The 19,535-nt window shown below is 39.5% G+C and overlaps 1 protein-coding gene across 2 annotated transcripts in view; it reads right to left on the bottom strand.

The window, feature by feature from the left end:
* SEPTIN9 (septin 9) overlaps positions 1-19,535 on the bottom strand; it is a 276,740-nt gene that overhangs the window by 221,739 nt on the left and 35,466 nt on the right. For both annotated transcript variants that reach the window (XR_014491173.1, XM_083352364.1), the window contains exon 2: positions 9,673-9,729. Coding sequence is in view for 1 of the 2 variants with exons in the window: in XM_083352364.1 (XP_083208490.1) it covers positions 9,673-9,729 (57 nt within the window). In the remaining variant the exon portion in view is untranslated. The remainder of the gene's footprint in view (positions 1-9,672; positions 9,730-19,535) is intronic.

Genomic DNA, 19,535 nt, shown 5'->3' with positions numbered 1-19,535 from the left:
CAAGGATCCAAAAAGATCTTGCCAAACTTGAACAATGGGCCCTATCCAACAAAATGGGTTTTAGGCAGGAAAAATCAAAGATACAAGTGAAGATGGGGTTAAAAACGGTAACTGTGAGAGGGACCCTGGAGTCCTAGTGGATGATCACTTGACTCTGAGTCAGCAGTGTGCAGCAGCAGCCAAAAAAGCTAATACAATCCTGGGTTGTATAAACAGAGGCATAGAATCAAGGTCATGTGAGGTATTAGTATCGCTTTATAAAACCCTAGTAAGACCACACCTGGAATACTGCAGCCAATTTTGGTCACCATATCACAAAAAAGATGTTGAGAGTTTGAAAAAAATTCAGAGAAGATCACCTAAGATGAGCAAAGGCCTGGAGACTAAAACATATAAAGAATAACTGCAGGACTTGGGTTTGGCTATGTTGTGATTCAGGGTCAGCCTGTGGGTTCGGCAGTTGGGTCGGATGACTCAGATGAGGGGGAGGAGGGGGGTGTTGAAGAACTTGATGGCTTTGAGGCTCCGCAGAGCCCCCAGCCAGGCCCCTCCTACCTGGTGGAGACCCAGCTGTGTGAGCCTGACAGTGTAGATGAAGATGACCCACAGCTGGCCCTGTTCAAGGATGCCCGACGCAGGAGGCAGTCAAGTAGGAGCAAGCAGAGGAAGGCTGTGGGGCTTCTCGGAAGGAGGCAAAGAGAGGCCACGCCCTGAACTCTTTATAAAGGGAATGTTTGGGGAGGGCTGGTTTGCTGAAAGCAACCGCTCCGATAGTGTTTCAAAGCTCCTGTATCTTGGTATGTGTTTTGTTTGTTTTTGTAATAAATTTGGCAGACGTATTCCAGCCTCTTGCCGTTTATAAAGGGGTTGCCTTTTCTGCAAGGCCGGTAGCAGGCTGGTACAGAACAGGCTAGTCTAAAGAAAAGAAGAAATAAGGGAGACATGATATCAGTATTCCACTATTTGAGGGAATGCCACAAAGAAGAGAGGGGTGTGGTCATGTTATTCACCAAAGTACCAGAGTGCAGGACAAAATACAATGATTAGAAACTAATCAAAGAGAGGACAATTAACCAGTGGAATAGCTTGTCCCCAGAAATCATGGTTGCTCCATCACTGGAGATTTTTTAAAAGAGGCTAGACAGTCACTCGTCTGAGATGGTATAGGTTTTCCTGCTTGAGCAGGAGGCTGGGCTAGGACCTCCAAGGTCCCTTCCAGCTCCTATTGCTATTGCTATTGCTATTGCTATTGCTATTCCTATTCCTATTCCTATTCTATTCTATTCTATTCTATTCTATTCTATTCTATTCTATTCTATTCTATTCTATTCTATTCTATTCTATTCTATTCTGCCTAGCCTGGCCTTAGCCTTAGCCTTAGCCTTAGCCTTAGCCTTAGCCTTAGCCTTAGCCTTAGCCTAGCCTTAGCCCAGCCTATTCTGACTCTGCAGTAAAATTATACTGCTTGTCATCTCCCACCAGCATTGCCACCATCAATAAGAACTATAGACTTTTGGATTAGGTTTCATAAAAGTTCTGATCATAAAAACAGATCTTGCCTCATGGAATTTAGAATTTATTGACACTGGGAAAGGGACCAAGAAACATGTGTTAATTCCATGACTGTCTGGATAAAGTGTTATTGCAGTCACTAATGTGACTGTTTCCAGCCCTGAAAGAGTTACAGTGTGTGTCCCAGAAAAAACAAGGAAGCGACTTCTTAAATTTATACAGTATGTGCTAAGAGTACACTGTGTTGTCCAAGAATAAGATAGAAAGCAATAGGATTGTTTAGGCATATGTCCTACAAGCGTGGCGTTAGCTCTATACATAAACATGAAGGCAGTATGTAATTTAAGCAGAAGAATGTAAATAGCCATGTCTGTTGTACTGGACAGCCTATCAAGAGTCTAATTCAGAATGTGAAACCAGAGATATGGTGTTTGTGGCCACCAAGATATTGGGGTTCTTAAAACCCCAGCATCCCTTACCATTGTCTATGGTTAGTTGGATTGACTGGAGTTTTATTTCAGGAACATCTGCAAAACTAGCAGTTGTCCCTTCAGCTGAAAAGGTTCTCTGTTTAATTTCCCAATGAGCAAAACTGGGACAAGCTTTAAAGCAAATATCTATTGTGAAAGAACGTAGCATGTCATATACTTTTGACATAAACCTGAATGCCAGAATTTGCACATTTAGATTATAAGACTTTTTCCAACAAAAGGAATGCCTAATATCTACTCCACAGAAGTTTCCATAGAACTTTGCCTGTCTGTCTACAGTATCTCTAAAAAGCTAGCTGAAGCTTTATGAGACAAAAAGATAAAATGACTCAATCATTAGCTTGGCAATTAGCTAAACGATGAGAGGTTTGGGGATCCCTCTGTGCAGTAGGTCAATAAAGAAATGAACTCTGTGGCTTGGTGGTTTCTGGAAGGCTGAGGACTCACTGTGCAGCAAAGGTTTTCCATGCAGACAGTTCCAGGTTTAAATCAGCATTAACAAGAGATAACTTAAAACCATCTCAAAATCAAGAACAGTTAAAAGAAGAAGCTGAAAAGAGAAAGGTCATCTAACCCTATGGTGGCAAGGAATCCCGTCCTCAAGGTTACTTAGAGAAAGCCCTTTCAGCCCTCTGTACAGTACAATATACTGTACTATACATGATGTTATACGCAACAGGATGGACTGCCCTACTCAGGAAGAAATGAGCTATCCTATGTTCACTTGCATCCCTAAACGTGCCAAATCCATTGAATACTGTCATATATATATAAACATTTCTTAACCTTGATAACTTTCAGATATACACAACTGAACTTCCACAGTTCCCCAACCAGCAGTTCAAGTCCACACATCTTAAAGTTGCCAAGGTTGGGAAACACTGATATATGCTACAGCATGTACAGAATTGTGTTCGATGAAAGGCAGAATCAGAAATGATTTCTTGGGGGAAAAGTGCTATTGTAGATAAAGGAACACAGGAATACATACTCTAATTCAGATTTATTTTTTTAGCCAGAGATAAATAAAAGAAAGCAAAACAAAAATAGAAATATCCAAATCAATAATGCAGCGACCAATAAACAAAGAATAACTAATATGAAATAATAAGCCAAGTTGAATTTGGTTAAGGATGGGAAGTCACTAGGAAATCTCAAGACTGTATTCAAGATTTGGAAATCGGTTAAATATCCCAGAAGTCAATTATAAATCCTTTCCTAGTAATCTCTAAGATTTCTAGCACAGACCTGTCCATGAATTCAGAAAATGTCAAGCTATATTTTGGAAAAGATAGAGATTTCAATGACACGTAAAGCAGCCATTCTTAACCCTAAATATATACAGTAGAACTTCGGCTTGAAAGCTCTTTTGGTCAGGGTAACTGTTGGTTAGGATTATGGAAGATGGAAGCAGGCATATTTGAGAGAATCAAGCAGGAAATGGCAAAACTTTCCTCTTTTTGGTTTTTGATAACTTTTCTCAGAGTCATATGTGCGTATTGAGCAATGAACAAGTTTTTCAGCAGGGAACTGACTGTTCCTGGGGTGACTCACTCAGCTAAGGAGACAAAAGAAGCAGACCAGCCACAGGAAATACAAGTGACTTCAGCTGAGAAGGCATTCAAAGCAGGTGGGCAGTGTCAGCCAACATGTAGCTAATTTGGCCATTGGCAAAGGGAAAAAAAGCACTGACTGAGCATGTATTAAAAATAAAGATACTATCCTTGCATGATGTGTCCCAGGATGTAAGGCAGTTGAACCAAATGGATAATTTGCATTGTGTCTGCACATGCCTTTCTAGTCAGTTCTCAAATTCATAGATATTGCACATTTGCTAAAATTTCTGGTTCCACCAATGTTTGACTAGGAATGTTCAAAGCAAAAGTTGAACCTGAGAATTGAAGTGTGTGTTTGTGTGGGTGTGCACGACTCCCTTGCTGATGTTTATTTTGGTGAGCATGGACTGCCAACTGTTAAGTACGAATTAGCTTTGCACGTTGATCATCTGCTGCCAGTTATTAAAATAGTAGATATTTGTCTATTACTAAGATGGCACAACTGTCTTTCCTGGCAATGGGACAATGCAACTCCCTTCCATCTGTTACAGCGCTACAATCCCACATCCTTCATAGCAAAAAGTTTCATCAGATGTCAAAATATCTTCTTTTAGGAATGGCGGATATCTACGCTCACAGAGAACCCCAAATGAGGCTGGGTTAAGGTCTTCTGTCAATATTCTCCTTTTGTGTCTCTGTTTAGGGGCCACTGGCCTGCTTGCACTGGAGAAGCTTACAGAAAGTGAACCTTTCCATTTTACTTTGTTTTAAAATGTATTTCCTGCCCACAAAAGATTTCCCAGGGCAGCTTACAAAATAGTTTAACATCACTATCCAAAAATGTAATTTAAAAACAGCAACTAAAACTACAAACCAGAGAGGACCAATGACAGGCTTGCCTTGCTTAGAATATATTTTTTGGGCTACCAGTTCCTTGTCTGAAATGGAATGATTATAAACATCAAGAGCTTAGTTTAAACATACAAATTAGATAAAAGTGTGCTCCTCTCTGCAACCTCTGTGTTAGGATCTCCCACTCCTAAGTCCTGCCAGGTCAGGGAAGAAACTTGAGAGCACTACACTCCTTCTTACTATAGTAGCTGGCAATCTTTTCTTCCCCAAAAGTTTCTCTTTAACACCCCTGCCCTTTTCTGTTCTTCTCTAGTCATCTCTTTCTTCCATGTTTCCATCAGCCCCATGCACATATTGTTCCCATCACTTCATTCCACTTTTTTTCCAATCTGGGTGGCCTCCAGGTAAGTGACTTCACCTCCCAGAGCTTTTAATAATAACTACCATAGTCTAAAAATGTTGGAAACTGAAGTCCATGCTGGGCAAATATGATTCACTCTATTTAAATAATTCAAGGCCATGATGACTTGTCCCTTTGGGGTGATATAAGCATTTGGATCAGCACTTGTCAGTGTTAGCCTGGCTCTTTTTCACACATTATCAAAATGTAAAACAGTTTGCTAGGCTACAAAACATTTCACAATCATCTGATTCCATTTACTGCATCAAAAGACTCTCTGTTTCGATTTGGAAATATGTTTCACTGGGATGATATGACTGAAATGTCAATGAATCCAGATTCTGTATAGCCCTATTAAATTTCACTTGGAGCTAAATATCAAAATCATACATGAACCAAATATTTTCAAACTGTTTTTAAAAGGAATTTTTGCTTTTGGTTTGGAAAGCTATGAAACAATACTCTGCAAAAGGGATAGACAAGATGTATTATTTGCCTTTCTTTTCATGGTATATTATAGGGCACACTTTTTCTAACATAGGATGATTTTTGTAAAACCCATGAATGTATCTATGGATGTGAATGGGTGGGCAAAATACCATACTAATTTTTATCCCATTTATCTATAAACATAAAAAAGCAAAATCAGAGGAAAAGAAAGGGTGGAAATGTCTCTTCTGATATTGATATATTTGGTTTTTTTAATGGAAAAAGCAATATATATTGTAGGGCATTCAATAGTTTGAATAGTTGAAAGTGTGGTAGAGCATTTAATGACTTTTGCTCCTTCCTGTGATGCCAATGAAATTCACAGTCTTAGGGTGTTGTATGTGAAAAATGAAGTCTTTGTTCAACACCTGTATTCTAAGGTGAATCAAGAACAAAATGTGAAAGAAACAACAGATGCATCGAAAGGACAAACATCTCCAACTGAAGTTTCCATGCTATCAGCAAAAGTGCATGATTTACTGTTAATAGCTCTGTGGTTTTATTACAACACAAGTTATGTACAAGCCTCAAAACAAGCCATGATTTGTCAATGGCCAAATGCTGATGGTGCAGAAATGGGGACACAAGCCCGTTGACACACTCTGAGCAAATGGCTTCACTGTAGTTGGTTCCAACATAAAGCCTTTCTCTTAATGGTTTCATATTGCAGCAAGGGAGGAAAGTATATAGCCTTTTATTTTCTTTTTTTTTAAAAAAAAATCCCAGCAAGGTCTAAATGCTGTTTTTTTCTTCTCAGTCATCTGGTCAAATAAAAATTAGGAGCTGTCTTTCAAAATAGAAATATTTTTCAATTCACTCTGGAGCATATAACCCTACTTAAGAAGTGCTCAGAGATGTATAGAGGTATCTATGGGAAAACATATTTGTGGGTTTATCCATGAAACAGGATTGTCTGATTCTTTTTCCTTTCAAGCAGTTATATGAGAGAAGAAGATATACTAACAATTTGTGTAGACTTACATCATTTTTTAAAAGAGTGAACTGTTAGGTGTGTGGGAAAGTCACTTACTGCATTTTTCACACATCTCTTTTCCCCCAATGAGAAAACCTCATTAAACCTCATTAAACCTCATTAAACCTCATTGTTAGTTTGTTTGTTTATAAAATGTATTGGCCACCCATTTTACCTCAGGGTTACTCTGGGTGGCTTACAATTATAACAGATAAAAATTGTACAAACTAAAAGCATAAATAAGTTAATACGCAAGCAAACACTATTGATCGTGTATATTTATTGTAACAAGAACCTTTCTCATTTGCATTAATTAAAAAAGGTCCAGAAGAATTATGTTAAAATTGCTCCTCAATGTCTTATTTTTGTAAAAGATTAAAAAAAAGCTCAACTAGTGGGGATGTTGTGTAGGTATGTTCCACTAAAAACAAAGCATAGGACTCCCTATACAGTAATCAGAATTACTGCTGATCTTGAAAGAGATTATATGATATGGGTCTTTATGTTGTTCTCTTTTGAACCTTTACACAAATAAGAAACTGGATATCTGCTTTGCCATCTCATCATCAGTCCAGTCTCTAGCTGAAGAACAGCATTCTATCAAATAAGCACAGTCCTTTGGAATGTGAAAATGAAAAAGGGCCTTTAGAAATACTTTTTTCTTTAATCTACTTGGACACACATACATTCAAAAGGGGTGGCAATCTGTCCCTGGTTCTACAAACACAAACTGGCACAAGCCATTCTTTGTTTCCTATGATGCCATATTACAGAAGCAGCACCCTGGCAGTCAACTTCTTATGCAGGCCTATGCTGAGCTCTTTGTGCCTCATCTCTACGCTGACAAAATCAGCCATATTTGCAATGCTACTTTCAGAGCTCAAAGGGCCACCTGTGGTTTCAATCCATCCAAGAGACGTGGGCAGTGAATATAACATGAGGCATATTACTGGGTGATGTGATGTGCCATCTGTGCCAGGCAGCCTCTTTCACAAGGGCATGACATGCTTTAAAATACATTGAGCAAACAAATGAGACAAATGAGAATTGCAGTGGATTATTTATTGAACCAGCCCATCAAATGATGAGTCAGTAGATTTAATGTGTATGGATCCACACAGGAATACTCTTAGGTTTGTGCAAACTGTTCAAGTTTCTCTTCCTTGAAGACAGCTGACAATGGTTACATCTTTTATGGAAAAATTATTTTCAGGGAAAACTATCATTATAGTTCTTTAAAATTTATTATAGTTTTATTTCATTAGCATTTCATTTTTTCCTATGAGAAGGCCAAAGCTTGAGAGAGGACCAATACCATGGCCCAGAGAAGTACTTAGCATCTGTCTCTGACCAGGTTCAGTGGGTTGCTGGGGCTTAGAATTAAGCAAAGTCAGGTGGCTTTGAATATCAACAACCTAAGATACACAGATGATACCACTCTAATGGCAGAAAGTGAAGAGGAACTAAAGAGCCTCCTGATGCGGGTAAAGAAGGAAAGTGCAAAAGTTGGCTTGAAACTCAACATTAAGAAAACCAAGATCATGGCATCTGCCCCTCTCAATTCCTGGCAAATAGATGGGGAAGAAATGGAGGTAGTGACAGATTTTATTTTCCTGGGCTCCAAGATCACTGCAGATGGGGACTGCAGCCAAGAAATTAAAAGACGCTTGCTTCTAGGGAGGAAAACTATGACAAATCTAGACAGCATACTAAAAAGCAGAGACATCACCCTGTCAACAAAAGTGCGTATAGTCAAGGCTATGGTTTTCTCAGTTGCAATGTATGGCTGTGAAAGCTGGACCATAAGAAAGGCTGAGTGCCAAAGAATTGAGGCCTTTGAACTATGGTGCTGGAGAAGACTCCTGCGAGTCCCTTGGACTGCAAGGCGATCAAACCAGTCAGTCCTAGAGGAGATCAACCCTGACTGCTCTTTAGAAGGCCAGATCCTGAAACTGAAACTCAAATACTTTGGCCACCTAATGAGGAAGGAAGGACTCACTGGGGAAGAGCCTAATGCTGGGAAGGATTGAGGGCAATAGAAGAAGGGGACGACAGAGAATGAGGTGGCTGGATGGAGTCACTGAAGCAGTACGCGTGAGCTTAAAGGGACTCCAGAAGATGGTAGAGGACAGGAAGGCCTGGAGGAACATTGTCCATGGGGTCATGATGGGTCGGACATGACTTCGCAACTAACAACAACAACAACAACAACAACAACAACAACAACAAGGTAGCTTTGATCTTCTAGGCAGAGTATATGATTCATCCTATTCTGGAGCTGTAGTGGTGCAGTGGTTAGAATACAGTATTGCATGCTGACTGTGCTCACTGCCAGAAGTTCGATCCTGACCGGCTCAAGGTTGTCTCAGCCTTCTATCCTCCTGAGTTCAGTAAAATGAGGACCCAGATTGTGGGTGGCAACATCCTGACACTGTAAACCATTTGGAGAGTGCTGTATAGCACTATGGAGTGGTGTATAAGTCTAAGTTCTAGTGCTAGTGCTATTCATGTATCCACAAAGCATTCCTGTGAAGTAGCTTAGCCATGATCAAGTCAAGTTAATCCAAGAATTTTATAACTGAGAAAAGGAATCTCCCTCACTCCAGTCTGGCAATCTAAGCCTCTGTCTCAGAGATATTTTTATTCATATGAAGCAAAATCTGGAAGGTACAGCTCCCCAACATTAACAAAAAGAGATACCTGTTTAACCTCAAAAGAGGTGAAGAGTTATGACAGTGATATATCATTCTTGCTGTGATGAAGGCTGGAAATCTTTATACGTTCTTTTCTTTTTCTTTATTATATTCTCTTTTTTGAGGGGTCCTTGGTTCTCTCTGAGCTTGCTTTTGTTTTATTGCAGATGTTTCATTATTCAAACTAGGTAACATCATCAGTGATATTATTTCTTTTTTCTTTTTTTCCCCTGCACTTTTATTCTTTTTTCTTGACCCAAGTTTAGATTTTACTATTGTGATTAAAAATTCTTAACAAAAATATCTTTTTAGAAAAGAAACATAACAAAGCAATTAGGAGTCCAACTTTTTATCGAAAGTATTATTCTGCACAAGCATTCCTGTGCAATAAATATAGTTGCAGACTAGAGCAAGTAATTTTGTTGGCTCTAATTTCTCAAAAAAACAACACTCTTTCTGATGTAAAATATATGCTACCCTTTCTTTCCGTTGTCTGTTATCTGATCCTTCCATGGAAACTATTGTATGAACTTCACTGCATTACTTTGCACTTGTAAAGATTGCTAAGAAGGGTGCTCAAGGATTGTCACTTTGTAACTGATGCAACAATCCAACCACACTTACTTAATGAACCTACTCACTAAGGGATAAATGAGAACAATTAGGGAGTCTAGTTCTTCAGTCTAACCCTATCCAGACAACTTACTTGGACTTGTTGCATCTGCAAGTCTTCGGAGTCTCCCACTGGAGGTCCTTGAGGTTCCTGGGACAAAGAAGAAAATGCATATAGATGATTAAGCAGATATTATATTCAGGGCATCCTCTGGTTGTTTTGGCAAAAGCTATCACAGTAAATGAGCTTGGAATTTCTAAATACACATAAATCAACTGAATGCATTCAACACAACATAAATTATGCTTGCAATTTCACCAACAAAATCATAAATAGCAATGATGACTAAAAATGTACATGTTGAAGCATAGATTTGTTTTTCCTCCTCCAGCACAGACCAAGAGGTACTAAGATATCTCCATTAGAAAATAGTAATTTAGGAAGGAATCACCAAAATACTGTTTCTCAAAACTCTTGAAAGAAATTATGCTACAAATTATGCTACAGTCACAGACTCAATATTTCACAGAAGGACCTCTGAATGAGAGACAGCATCTAATTTCCACAGCATGGCATATACTTTCAGGGTGAATTTTCCAAATGCTTACGTGCATATTAGATAGAAAGATGGGCATTTGAAGATTAAGCAAGGTACTGTATTTTTTAGTTACTGGTTATTGTTCAAATGCTATTTATGTAGGAGAAGAATAACAGAATAACAGAGTTAGAAGGGACCTTGGAGGTCTTCTAGTCTAACCCCCTGCACAAGCAGGAGATCCTATACCATTTCCAATATGTACTTGCCCAATCTCTTCTTCAAAGCCTTTAGTGAAATGCAACCATAGGAAAATTAAAATATGATCATACTGGAACATTCCACAGCATAACTCACTGCAAAATTACAGCATTGAGGAAGGCTAGTTGATTTGTGGCTAAACATAATTCCTTGTGACTTTATGACATATGACTTGGCAAGCCCTAGCCCATTTTCCACAAGTCAACAATCCTGATAACTGACTTCCTTTCAACTGATACTTTTATTTGGGGTTATGTATTTAATATGTAAATCAAAACACTCTTGAAGCCTCCCCTACCAAAAGCCTGGAAATATTTTTCTTCTGCCATATTGTTAAACTGTTGCACTAATTTCTTTATTATATTGTGAGTGAGACAACCGCAAGTGATCCTTACTTCTACTAGTACAGAATTTTCCCCTTTATTTCCATACTCTCCAAGGACAGCTTCCAGGTGCATTGAATCTGCAAGAGTTTGTTACCCATTAACCGTGAAGGGAAGTCAAGTGACTCTCAGAGGCTAGGAAGTGAGGTCATAAAGCCAGGAGAAATGTCAGCAATTTCACACTATAATTCATTGCTGGTTTAAGGATGAGTGAAAACCATTTCAACAGTCAGAAAAGGACCACAAACTATTATTCAATCAATCAATCAATCAATCAATCAATCAATCAATCAATCAATCAATCAGAATAGAGCTGAAAGGGACCTTGGAGGTCTTCTAGTCCAACCCCCTGCTCAAGCAGGAGACCCTATATCATTTCAGATAGATGGCTGTCCAGTCCTTTCTTAAATCATTCTAGTCCATTGGGGTTAATTTTTTTCTTTGCTTCAATTCTAGCAAGAAATTAAAATCTGAACAGTGGCAGAGAAGATGTGCCATAAAAGTGGGTGATGATGATGAGGTTATCCATTCAGTTGTGTCCAACTTTTGACAATTCTGTCCACATCTCCCAATCTTGCACAAATTCTTTGGATTGTTCTATACTCTGGCTGGTGTCCAGCTACTGTGGTCTTTGGTGGCCTGGTTTCCTTTTACTGCTTACTTTTCCAAACATAATTGCTTTTTCCATTGAATTCCTCTCTCAACGCTATAAACATTGGATGTTCCTCCCACTCTGACAACCGATGAAAATTGCAGCCATTTTTTATTTTCTTTTAACATGCTTTTTCTGGTATTTAGAAATCAGGTGTAAAAGGGGGGATTGGGATGAAAGCTCGAGCTCACCTAGCCATAATAATAACATTGCTTTGTGGGAACCCAAGGACGAGCTGATAATGTTTTGGCGGGGTGAGGAGCTGGGGAGAAAGCCCACATTTTAGGCTAATTGGAGTGTGATTTATGACAGCTTATTGGGGGTGGGAATTGCACTTTGTTACTTTGTATCTGGAGGAAGGGAATTTAGGTTTTGGGTTCAACTATGTAGTGCCGATACTTTGTTTCCTGAATAAAATGTTCTTTAAGGAAGAATTTTTGCCTTCAAGTTCTTTTGATGGGTTTCATCTATCAGAACCATGACATCCTCCACATGACAAGGCCAAATCTTACTGAACTTGGCCCTTTGCTTGACAAAAGAAAGACCTGTTCTACATGGATGCCTTTGACTCTCCTTTCTGGTATTTGTGTTTTGTAGCAAGTGAAACAGTCGGAAAAGGCTGCACAATTCATGGCCTAGATGTAAGACACATTAAGCAAATCTGGGTTTGCCAGTGACAGTGCAACAAACTCATGAAGAAGGATTCTTAAGACAGTTAAAGCAGATGGTGAATAATTGTCTATTATACAGTTACTAAAATAAAACTCCCCTTCTGGAAAAGAAATTGGAATATTATTCTGGAGTGTTTGTAACTATATCCACTTCCTTCCATCCTATGAAAAGACAATCTGTAGTTGGAGTCTTCTACTTCCTATTAGGGCATAAAACAGCTCACCTTTCATTATATATATATTTAGTCAATGCTGTGACAAAGCAGGGGTCTTCAAACTTGGCCCTTTTATGACTCATGGACTTCAACTCCCAGAATTCCTCAGCCAGGCATGCCAAGGGCCGAGTTTGAAGACCCCTGATCTATTGGAACCATGACATATACTTTATATATAATATACATAAACTCTATTAGAATTTTCAAAACAGAATAAAAACTAACAAGAACTAATATTAGAATGAAAAAAGGGAAACAAGAAACAAGAATGAAGACGAAAGTGCAGAAATCAAGAAAAAATATAAAAAAAGTATGAGGGCAGGTTATCCATACACTATGGTTATAGCATTATTATTTTTTCTATAATCTATTGTTTAGATTCTAATTGTCAGAACCATATATCATAACTACATTATTTTCTTTCCCACCAAAATTCAATAAGGGATTCCCAGTCATTGTTAGACAATGTTCTCTTTCTAATTAAAGTGCTCAATTTGGCCATCTCAGCAAGTTCCATCATCTTCACCATCCACTCCCCCATTATGGATAAAGTTGAATCTTCCCAACTTTGTGCCTTTAATAGCTTTGCTCCAATTGTCATATATTAAAACAAAGTTGACTTTTTCCCCAGCTGCTTTCTCCAACTGCTTTTCCATCGATCCCAAAAGAAAAGTCTCTGGATTCAATTGTATATGAATCTTTCAAATCTTCTGAGCCCAAACCTTTGTAGCTTTGTTACACATTCACCAAATATGATAAAATGTGCCTTCCTGTTGATTACATTTCCAGCATAAATTTGAAGGATCTTTATACATTCTAGCCAATTTTTCCAAGGATATGTACCAATGATACATCATTTTATTTTTTAAAAAAATATCTTTAAGACTATAACATACAATAAGTTTTAATTCTTTCAACCTTATATTCTTTCAGGTTAAGTTGGAAAGTTTTCTTTATTAGTTTTCTGATACAATAGAAAACTATATCAGATACAATTAGTCTAAGTATCCTGGCTATTCAGAAAGTATTTATCTCCAGTGGCTGCTTAAGGATGAGCAGGCAGTGATCACGGCGCAGGTGGCTAGATTCTGTGCAGCAGCATTGGGGATTCTCCAGAAACATAAATAATCATTTTAGATCTTTTTAATAATCTTTTATAATTAATTTTATTACGTGTTTTATCCAGTTTTAGACTATACTCAATGTATTTTTAATGTCAGGTCAGTATGATTCAGTTTTTCTGAAGCTAGGTTTTGATATACTCTGTAAAACTAGGCAGACCTTGGTCACTCATTGATTACCTCATTAATTGTAATATATTGCTATGTCCTCTTGTGTTGGTTCTGTTTAGTTTTGTTTTATTTGAATGTTTCATTTATGTGTTGGCCTTTGGCTGTAATAAATTGATTGATTGATTGATTGATATAATTAGTCAACTTGACAATTATCATCTCTTCACTTTGAAAAATTCTTTTCTGCTAATCTTTTTCTGATAGCTTAATTGTATGCTCTAAACATACATCCAAGCTCACTTGTTTTGTTAAGTTTTGTGCACTTACATATAATTATAGGAAAGATATATATAATGTTTTTAAAGTTTTGAAACACCAACACAGCATTTTATAAAGCCACACATCAATAATGTGGCAATCCATCATTAATAAAGATAGGGTTTAGATTGCCACAAGATGGTGTTCTGACTCCATCCAATGTTACAAAATAGTAGTGTGTGGAAACATCTACTGTAAGCAGAAAAGTTGTGGGCAAACCTCTGAACTTCAACTTAGTTCCAGCCAATATTTCACATTTCTCTGACTGTCTGTCTCTGTCTCTGCTTCTCTCTCTCTTTCTCAATCTCTCTCATTTTCACTTTCACTATCTAAAGTTTCATTTACACAATTCCAGCAATAATAACAAAGCACAGTACATAAAAATTCCAGTCTAAAAAATTAAAAAAATGTTGGGAAAACAGCAACAAATTTAACAACAAAAAAAAATTACAACTCCTCCAACCCAAGCCATAAATGATACAATATAATCCATGGTGGGATTCAGCTGGTTTTCAACGGTTTGGCAGAACCGATACCTAATTTTTTGTTGAGTTCAACAAACTGGTTATGAAAAATCTGTGCAAGCCTCCTCTGGTGCCTCCCTCTGCCAGCCCTAATATCCTTCCGCCAGCCTTCCATCACTGCCGTTGCACTTTCTTGACGCATTGAATCAGCCAGAATCTCCCTTCTCCATTCTGGAAATGGCAGCCCCGTTTTCTGCTGCTTTCCTCCTGACAGAAGGGAGGAAAGGAAGGACGCTTCATATGGAAGGATGCTAAGCTCCAGAAAAACTACATCAGCTGGAGCTTTGAAATTGCCCCCACCCCCACCTCTTCACTTTTCTGCCTTAAAATCCAGAGCAGGCACATTTTCCTCCTGATCGAATGAGGATACGGTAACTACCGGGATGATTTTTGTAAGAAGCTGAGTGTCAATGCTGTAACAATGGATGTTCCTGCTCTGACAACTGATGGAAATTGCAGCCATTTTTACTTTGCTTTTAACATACTTTTTCTTCTGTTTAGAGGTCAGGTGTTGAAGGGGGGGATGGGTTGAATGCTTGAGCTCAGCTTCTTCTTCTTCATTTGCCATATCCATTATCAGGCATTGGCGATCATGTTGGCGATCCTGTTTCTATCAGCAGCCGCACGAAAAAGTGCTGCTGAGTTTTGTCCAAACCAGCAAGCCATAATAATAATGCAGCTCCATGGGAACTCAAGGACACAAACCGATAACGTTTTGGCGGGCTGAGGAGCTGAGGAGAGAGCCCGCTGAGGAGGCAAAGGAAGCTACCATAAGCTGCCTTTCTCTCTTTCTATTTTTCTTGGCTAGGAAGAAGGCAGCCCACATGGGCTGCTGTTTCATGCAAGCAGGTGCGCCATGGTGGCAATGGAGGGCTGGTGAAGGGATATCAGGACTGGTGGAGGGAGGCAGTAGGGGAGGCTTGTGCCGCCCAGTCATGGTGCAAGCTATGGTGCAAGCTATAGTTGGTGAAAGAGAAGGGGGTGACGGCTGCCCCAAAGCAGATGATCTGTGGGGTGAAGCAAGGATGGCAGAGATGGCGGGGACCGAAGAAAGCCCATCCAGCAGCAGATGCAGCTGTTGCACCACAGCGGCAGAGCCTTTCACCATCACTCCCCCCTGGCTCCTAAATGGTGGAGGGGGACTGGGTAATGTCCATGCTCCATAGCATGGCAGTCCAGCTTGGGAGGGGAGTAAAAGGGAAGAGGCGGACTGGCAGCCAGGTCATTGAACCGGCAGGGGGAGCTCACCGAATGGGTAGTGGCCTAAGTGTGGGGGCCCTGAAGTTAGCAGGTGTGGGGTGTGTGGGGCAGCTCCCCCTACCCTAGCTTGGTTTTACGCGTGCACCTCTTAAAGGGTTCTGTGATTTCAGAGAGAACCGGTTGTTAAGCTATTTAAATCCCACCACTGAATATAATAACAGTTTGTCTACCAAAACTAATATATTTAAATAAATCATTTGAATTCATATTTGAAAAACCAATTAAACCAAGACTATGTTCCATTTTTAGCCAGTCTCTCATTACTGCATCTACACAAAGGCCTAAATAACAATAGCACCTAGACTTATATACCACTTCATAGTGCTTTATAGCCCTCTCTAAGTTGTTTACAGAGTCAGCATATTGCCCCCAACAATATGTTGGGTTCTCATTTTACTGACCTCTGAAGGATGGAAGGCTGAGTCAACCTTGAGCCGGTCAGGATCGAACTCCTGGCAGTGAGTTCATTTAAATTGCAATACTGCATTCTAACCACTGTGCCACCATAGCTCGTTTGTACCCCTACCATTCTATTATTATGCCATCATTTTAAATATTCCAAAACATAAGCTGCTTACAATTCCAAGAAAAGAGAATATATGTTATTACAATATACCATATGTATATAGCAGGAGCTGCATAGTACTAAGGCAAGAAACTGAGATTAATCGGAATGCAAGACTAGAGTTTCTCTTAATCACTACTTTGTTCAATTTTATGAAACAAACCCACTAATCTGAAGTAAAAATATTAAGACCATCTTCCTGGCTACGGTGGTTTCCATACTTGGATTGTAAACTCATCACTTCTATTTGTCAGTTAAGGGTTAGCTTGGGAAAATAGGAATCACAGTCCAACATAACCCTATAACTTGAGGGCACTTGATTAAAAAATTTTAAGGTGAGGGGGGAAAAAAGACAGAATGGATGAACTGCTGCACCTGCCAACATTCCCTATTCAAGCCAGTCATGAGGAATTTGCGGTCTACTGTCCAAATGTCCCCTAAGAATAATAATGCAGTAAGAGAAGAACCACACGGAAAGCTGGATCTTTCAACCATGGTATATTAAAAATATTCCTGCTGGGCAAAATTATATAGTACGCTGTGCCTGCTTTTTTTTTTCTTTTTCTTTTAAACACACACACTTGAAGCTCTAATCTAAAATTTACTCCTGATGCAAAGTCGGTTTCTATATCAACTTCTTTCTAAATTAATTTTATTATTTGCCTCTTGACATACTTTTGTCACAAGAGCTACCAAAAAGGTCCTTAATATTTAATTATTTCTCCTAATGCCACAAATAAACTGGCTTATTTGATAGATTTGTAACTCAGACTATTTCTGTAGCACTCCCTTGGCAATTTTTTCCCCACTGCAACTGTATGAAGTAAATTAATCTGGCAGTGGATGATTGGCCCAAAGTCACCAGTGAGTTTTCATAGCTAATGAGGGAATGGGACCTTGCTGTCCTCACTCCTAGTCCAGTACTTTAGCCATGACATTACCCTGTAGTGCTGCAGATTTTTACAAACCTTTTTCTGTCATTCTTCCTCAACTTGATTGAAAATCATCAAGCCACCGTTTGAGATGCAAGTGCTGTCATGGGGTGGGGTGAGATCCTGTCCTTTATTCCAGCTTCTGCCAGGGACATGAAAGGGGGCATCCCCAAGGCAATGGCGATGTCACCAGCTAATCCTTTCAACCCGGAAGTGTCTCGGTGCATCTGACACAAGTGTGATGCCATCTGCCTAATCCTCAATTCAGCTATAGGGGTTTCCTTCCAATAGGAGGAACAGAAAGGAAAGCAAGTGAATGCTGGACAGGGCAAACAGCTACAAACTGAACTGTGGTATATCTCAGGCCTAGGCCATCTCTTTGCAGGGTCAGCGGTGAAAAGGTTGAAATGAACTCCCAGGCTGCTTCAGAGTTTTACCAATCTGGCCTGCCTTGCAAGGGAGTTCGACTGAGTGTGGAGGTTTGCTTCACAAAGGTGTTAGAAAACTGATGTAGGATAAAACATGCAGGCTACATCAGAAAGCAAGGGGTGAGTGCAAAGTTGGTTGCTTATCACTGTTTGCCATCAGTTAATAAAGGAACTTCTCTTTTATTAGCATTGAAATTCAACCAACAAAAGGAATTGGCAATGCCACAGATGCTTTCCAACATTAATCAGAAACACTCATTGAAAAAAATTATGGTTTCTCAGCCTCTGTGGAAGGGAGGCCCTTGTCAAACATAAGCCAAGCACAGCTGCACTGAAAACATAAGCCATGTGTTGGGATGTTTTGTATTTTTTTTTTTTTGGCCTGGCAGCAGTGAGAGGCAGGCGGCTTGCTCCACAGGAGGGCAAAGTGCCCTGGCAGCTTGCTCTTCAGATTGGCAACAGCCCCTTGTGTGGCTTGAGGTCCCCATTTCCAGGCCATTGACTTCCTTGCCTGTAGGATTGCCAGAGCCAAACCCTCTTCCTGGAGGACATCAGAAGATCTCCGATTGACTTTTGTGGCATATGCCTGGCTCTGAATGTCCTCTTTCCTGCTGCTGCCATACATTGATTTCAAAGACACGTATACATTTCCTTTCTCCCTTTGAGCCATGGAAACAAGACGTTCCCGTCAGAATCTGGAGGGGCATCTGTTCTTCATTTGCAACCAAAGTTTCATCCCCTCCATGGCACAGTGATTGGGTTTATTTATTATGCTAAACCATAGTTTGTTTTACTATTGCTTATTAAATGAAACACAACTGGCTGGGTTTATAAAAGATGCTAGGCCATAAACCATGGTTCATAAAACACAGTAGCTGGATTCACACAATATACTAACATGCCTTGGCTTAATTCAAGTGGTAAAAATAGTTGGGAGGACTTCAGTGATGGGGCAGATAAATTCACCCTCCTATTAGCAAACCCTGGGAATTTTGGTGATGTATCTGTTCCTGATCAGAAGCCAAGTAAAGAAAGGAAAGCCCTATGTTATGAACACAGACAAAATTGCACTCTGTTAACATAAAGTCCTAAGAATGTACACACATATGTAAACAGAAGGAAATGCCATTTTTGTCTGTATATATAACTGATGGCAGAATTATATCTGCTATGTGGATCTGTATGTTTTTCTTAGTGTCTTCTGTGTATAATTTAGTAACAGAAACTGCACCAGGCCTCTAGGCAAAGCCTTTCTTCCTTAATCCTTTCTTTGTAAGAGTAGCTAATCTTTTCCCAACCGTCATTCATCCACAAGCACTCTTGCCCTACAGTACACAGGAGTTGAAAAACAATTTGGAGTCCTTAGGATTTCTGGAGTTTACTGCTAGGGCAATTCTAGTCCAAGACCATTATGTTCAGAAATGTTACTCACAAGCAAATGAGGAGGCGATTGCAATTTGGCAATCTCAGGGATTACTTACTTTGATATTGACTGCTTGTTGTGCTTGTTGTGCTTACCAAGTTCAGCCATGGTAATGGAAGAGGAGGAAAGGCAGTTTCGCTTCTCATCCAGCATGACTGAGGTACCAGACTCAAGGCTAGGTCTACATGATGACCTTATTGCAGATACACAGTTGGGATTTTTACAGCCCCTCCCACCCCATGTCATGTAATTAATTACTCACACCCAATAATGCAACTTTTCTATAATCTTTTGCCAATCTATTGTCTGGGCTCCATCTGTTTCGGCTGACAGACCAGTGATCAGAGTTACCTGTCCCTGGCACTCAATTTTAATAACGTCCTTACTTCTGAACTCCATTGCTTTGGTTCATGTTTTAGTAGACCATTATTTTTTCCATAACAGACTGGCATTGTTATGGCAAGGTAGAAAGTGATGAGATCTATGATTGTAGGTCTCAGAAAGTGTCTCTGTCTGTTGCAGGCTCCCTCCCCACCATTTCCTACTCCTTAGAGATC

Source organism: Vipera ursinii, assembly GCF_947247035.1.
Source record: "Vipera ursinii genome assembly, chromosome: 2".
Classification (NCBI taxonomy): domain Eukaryota; kingdom Metazoa; phylum Chordata; class Lepidosauria; order Squamata; family Viperidae; genus Vipera; species Vipera ursinii.
The sequence above is the reverse complement of the archived record's forward strand: the minus strand, read 5'-3'. Positions and strand labels throughout refer to the sequence as shown.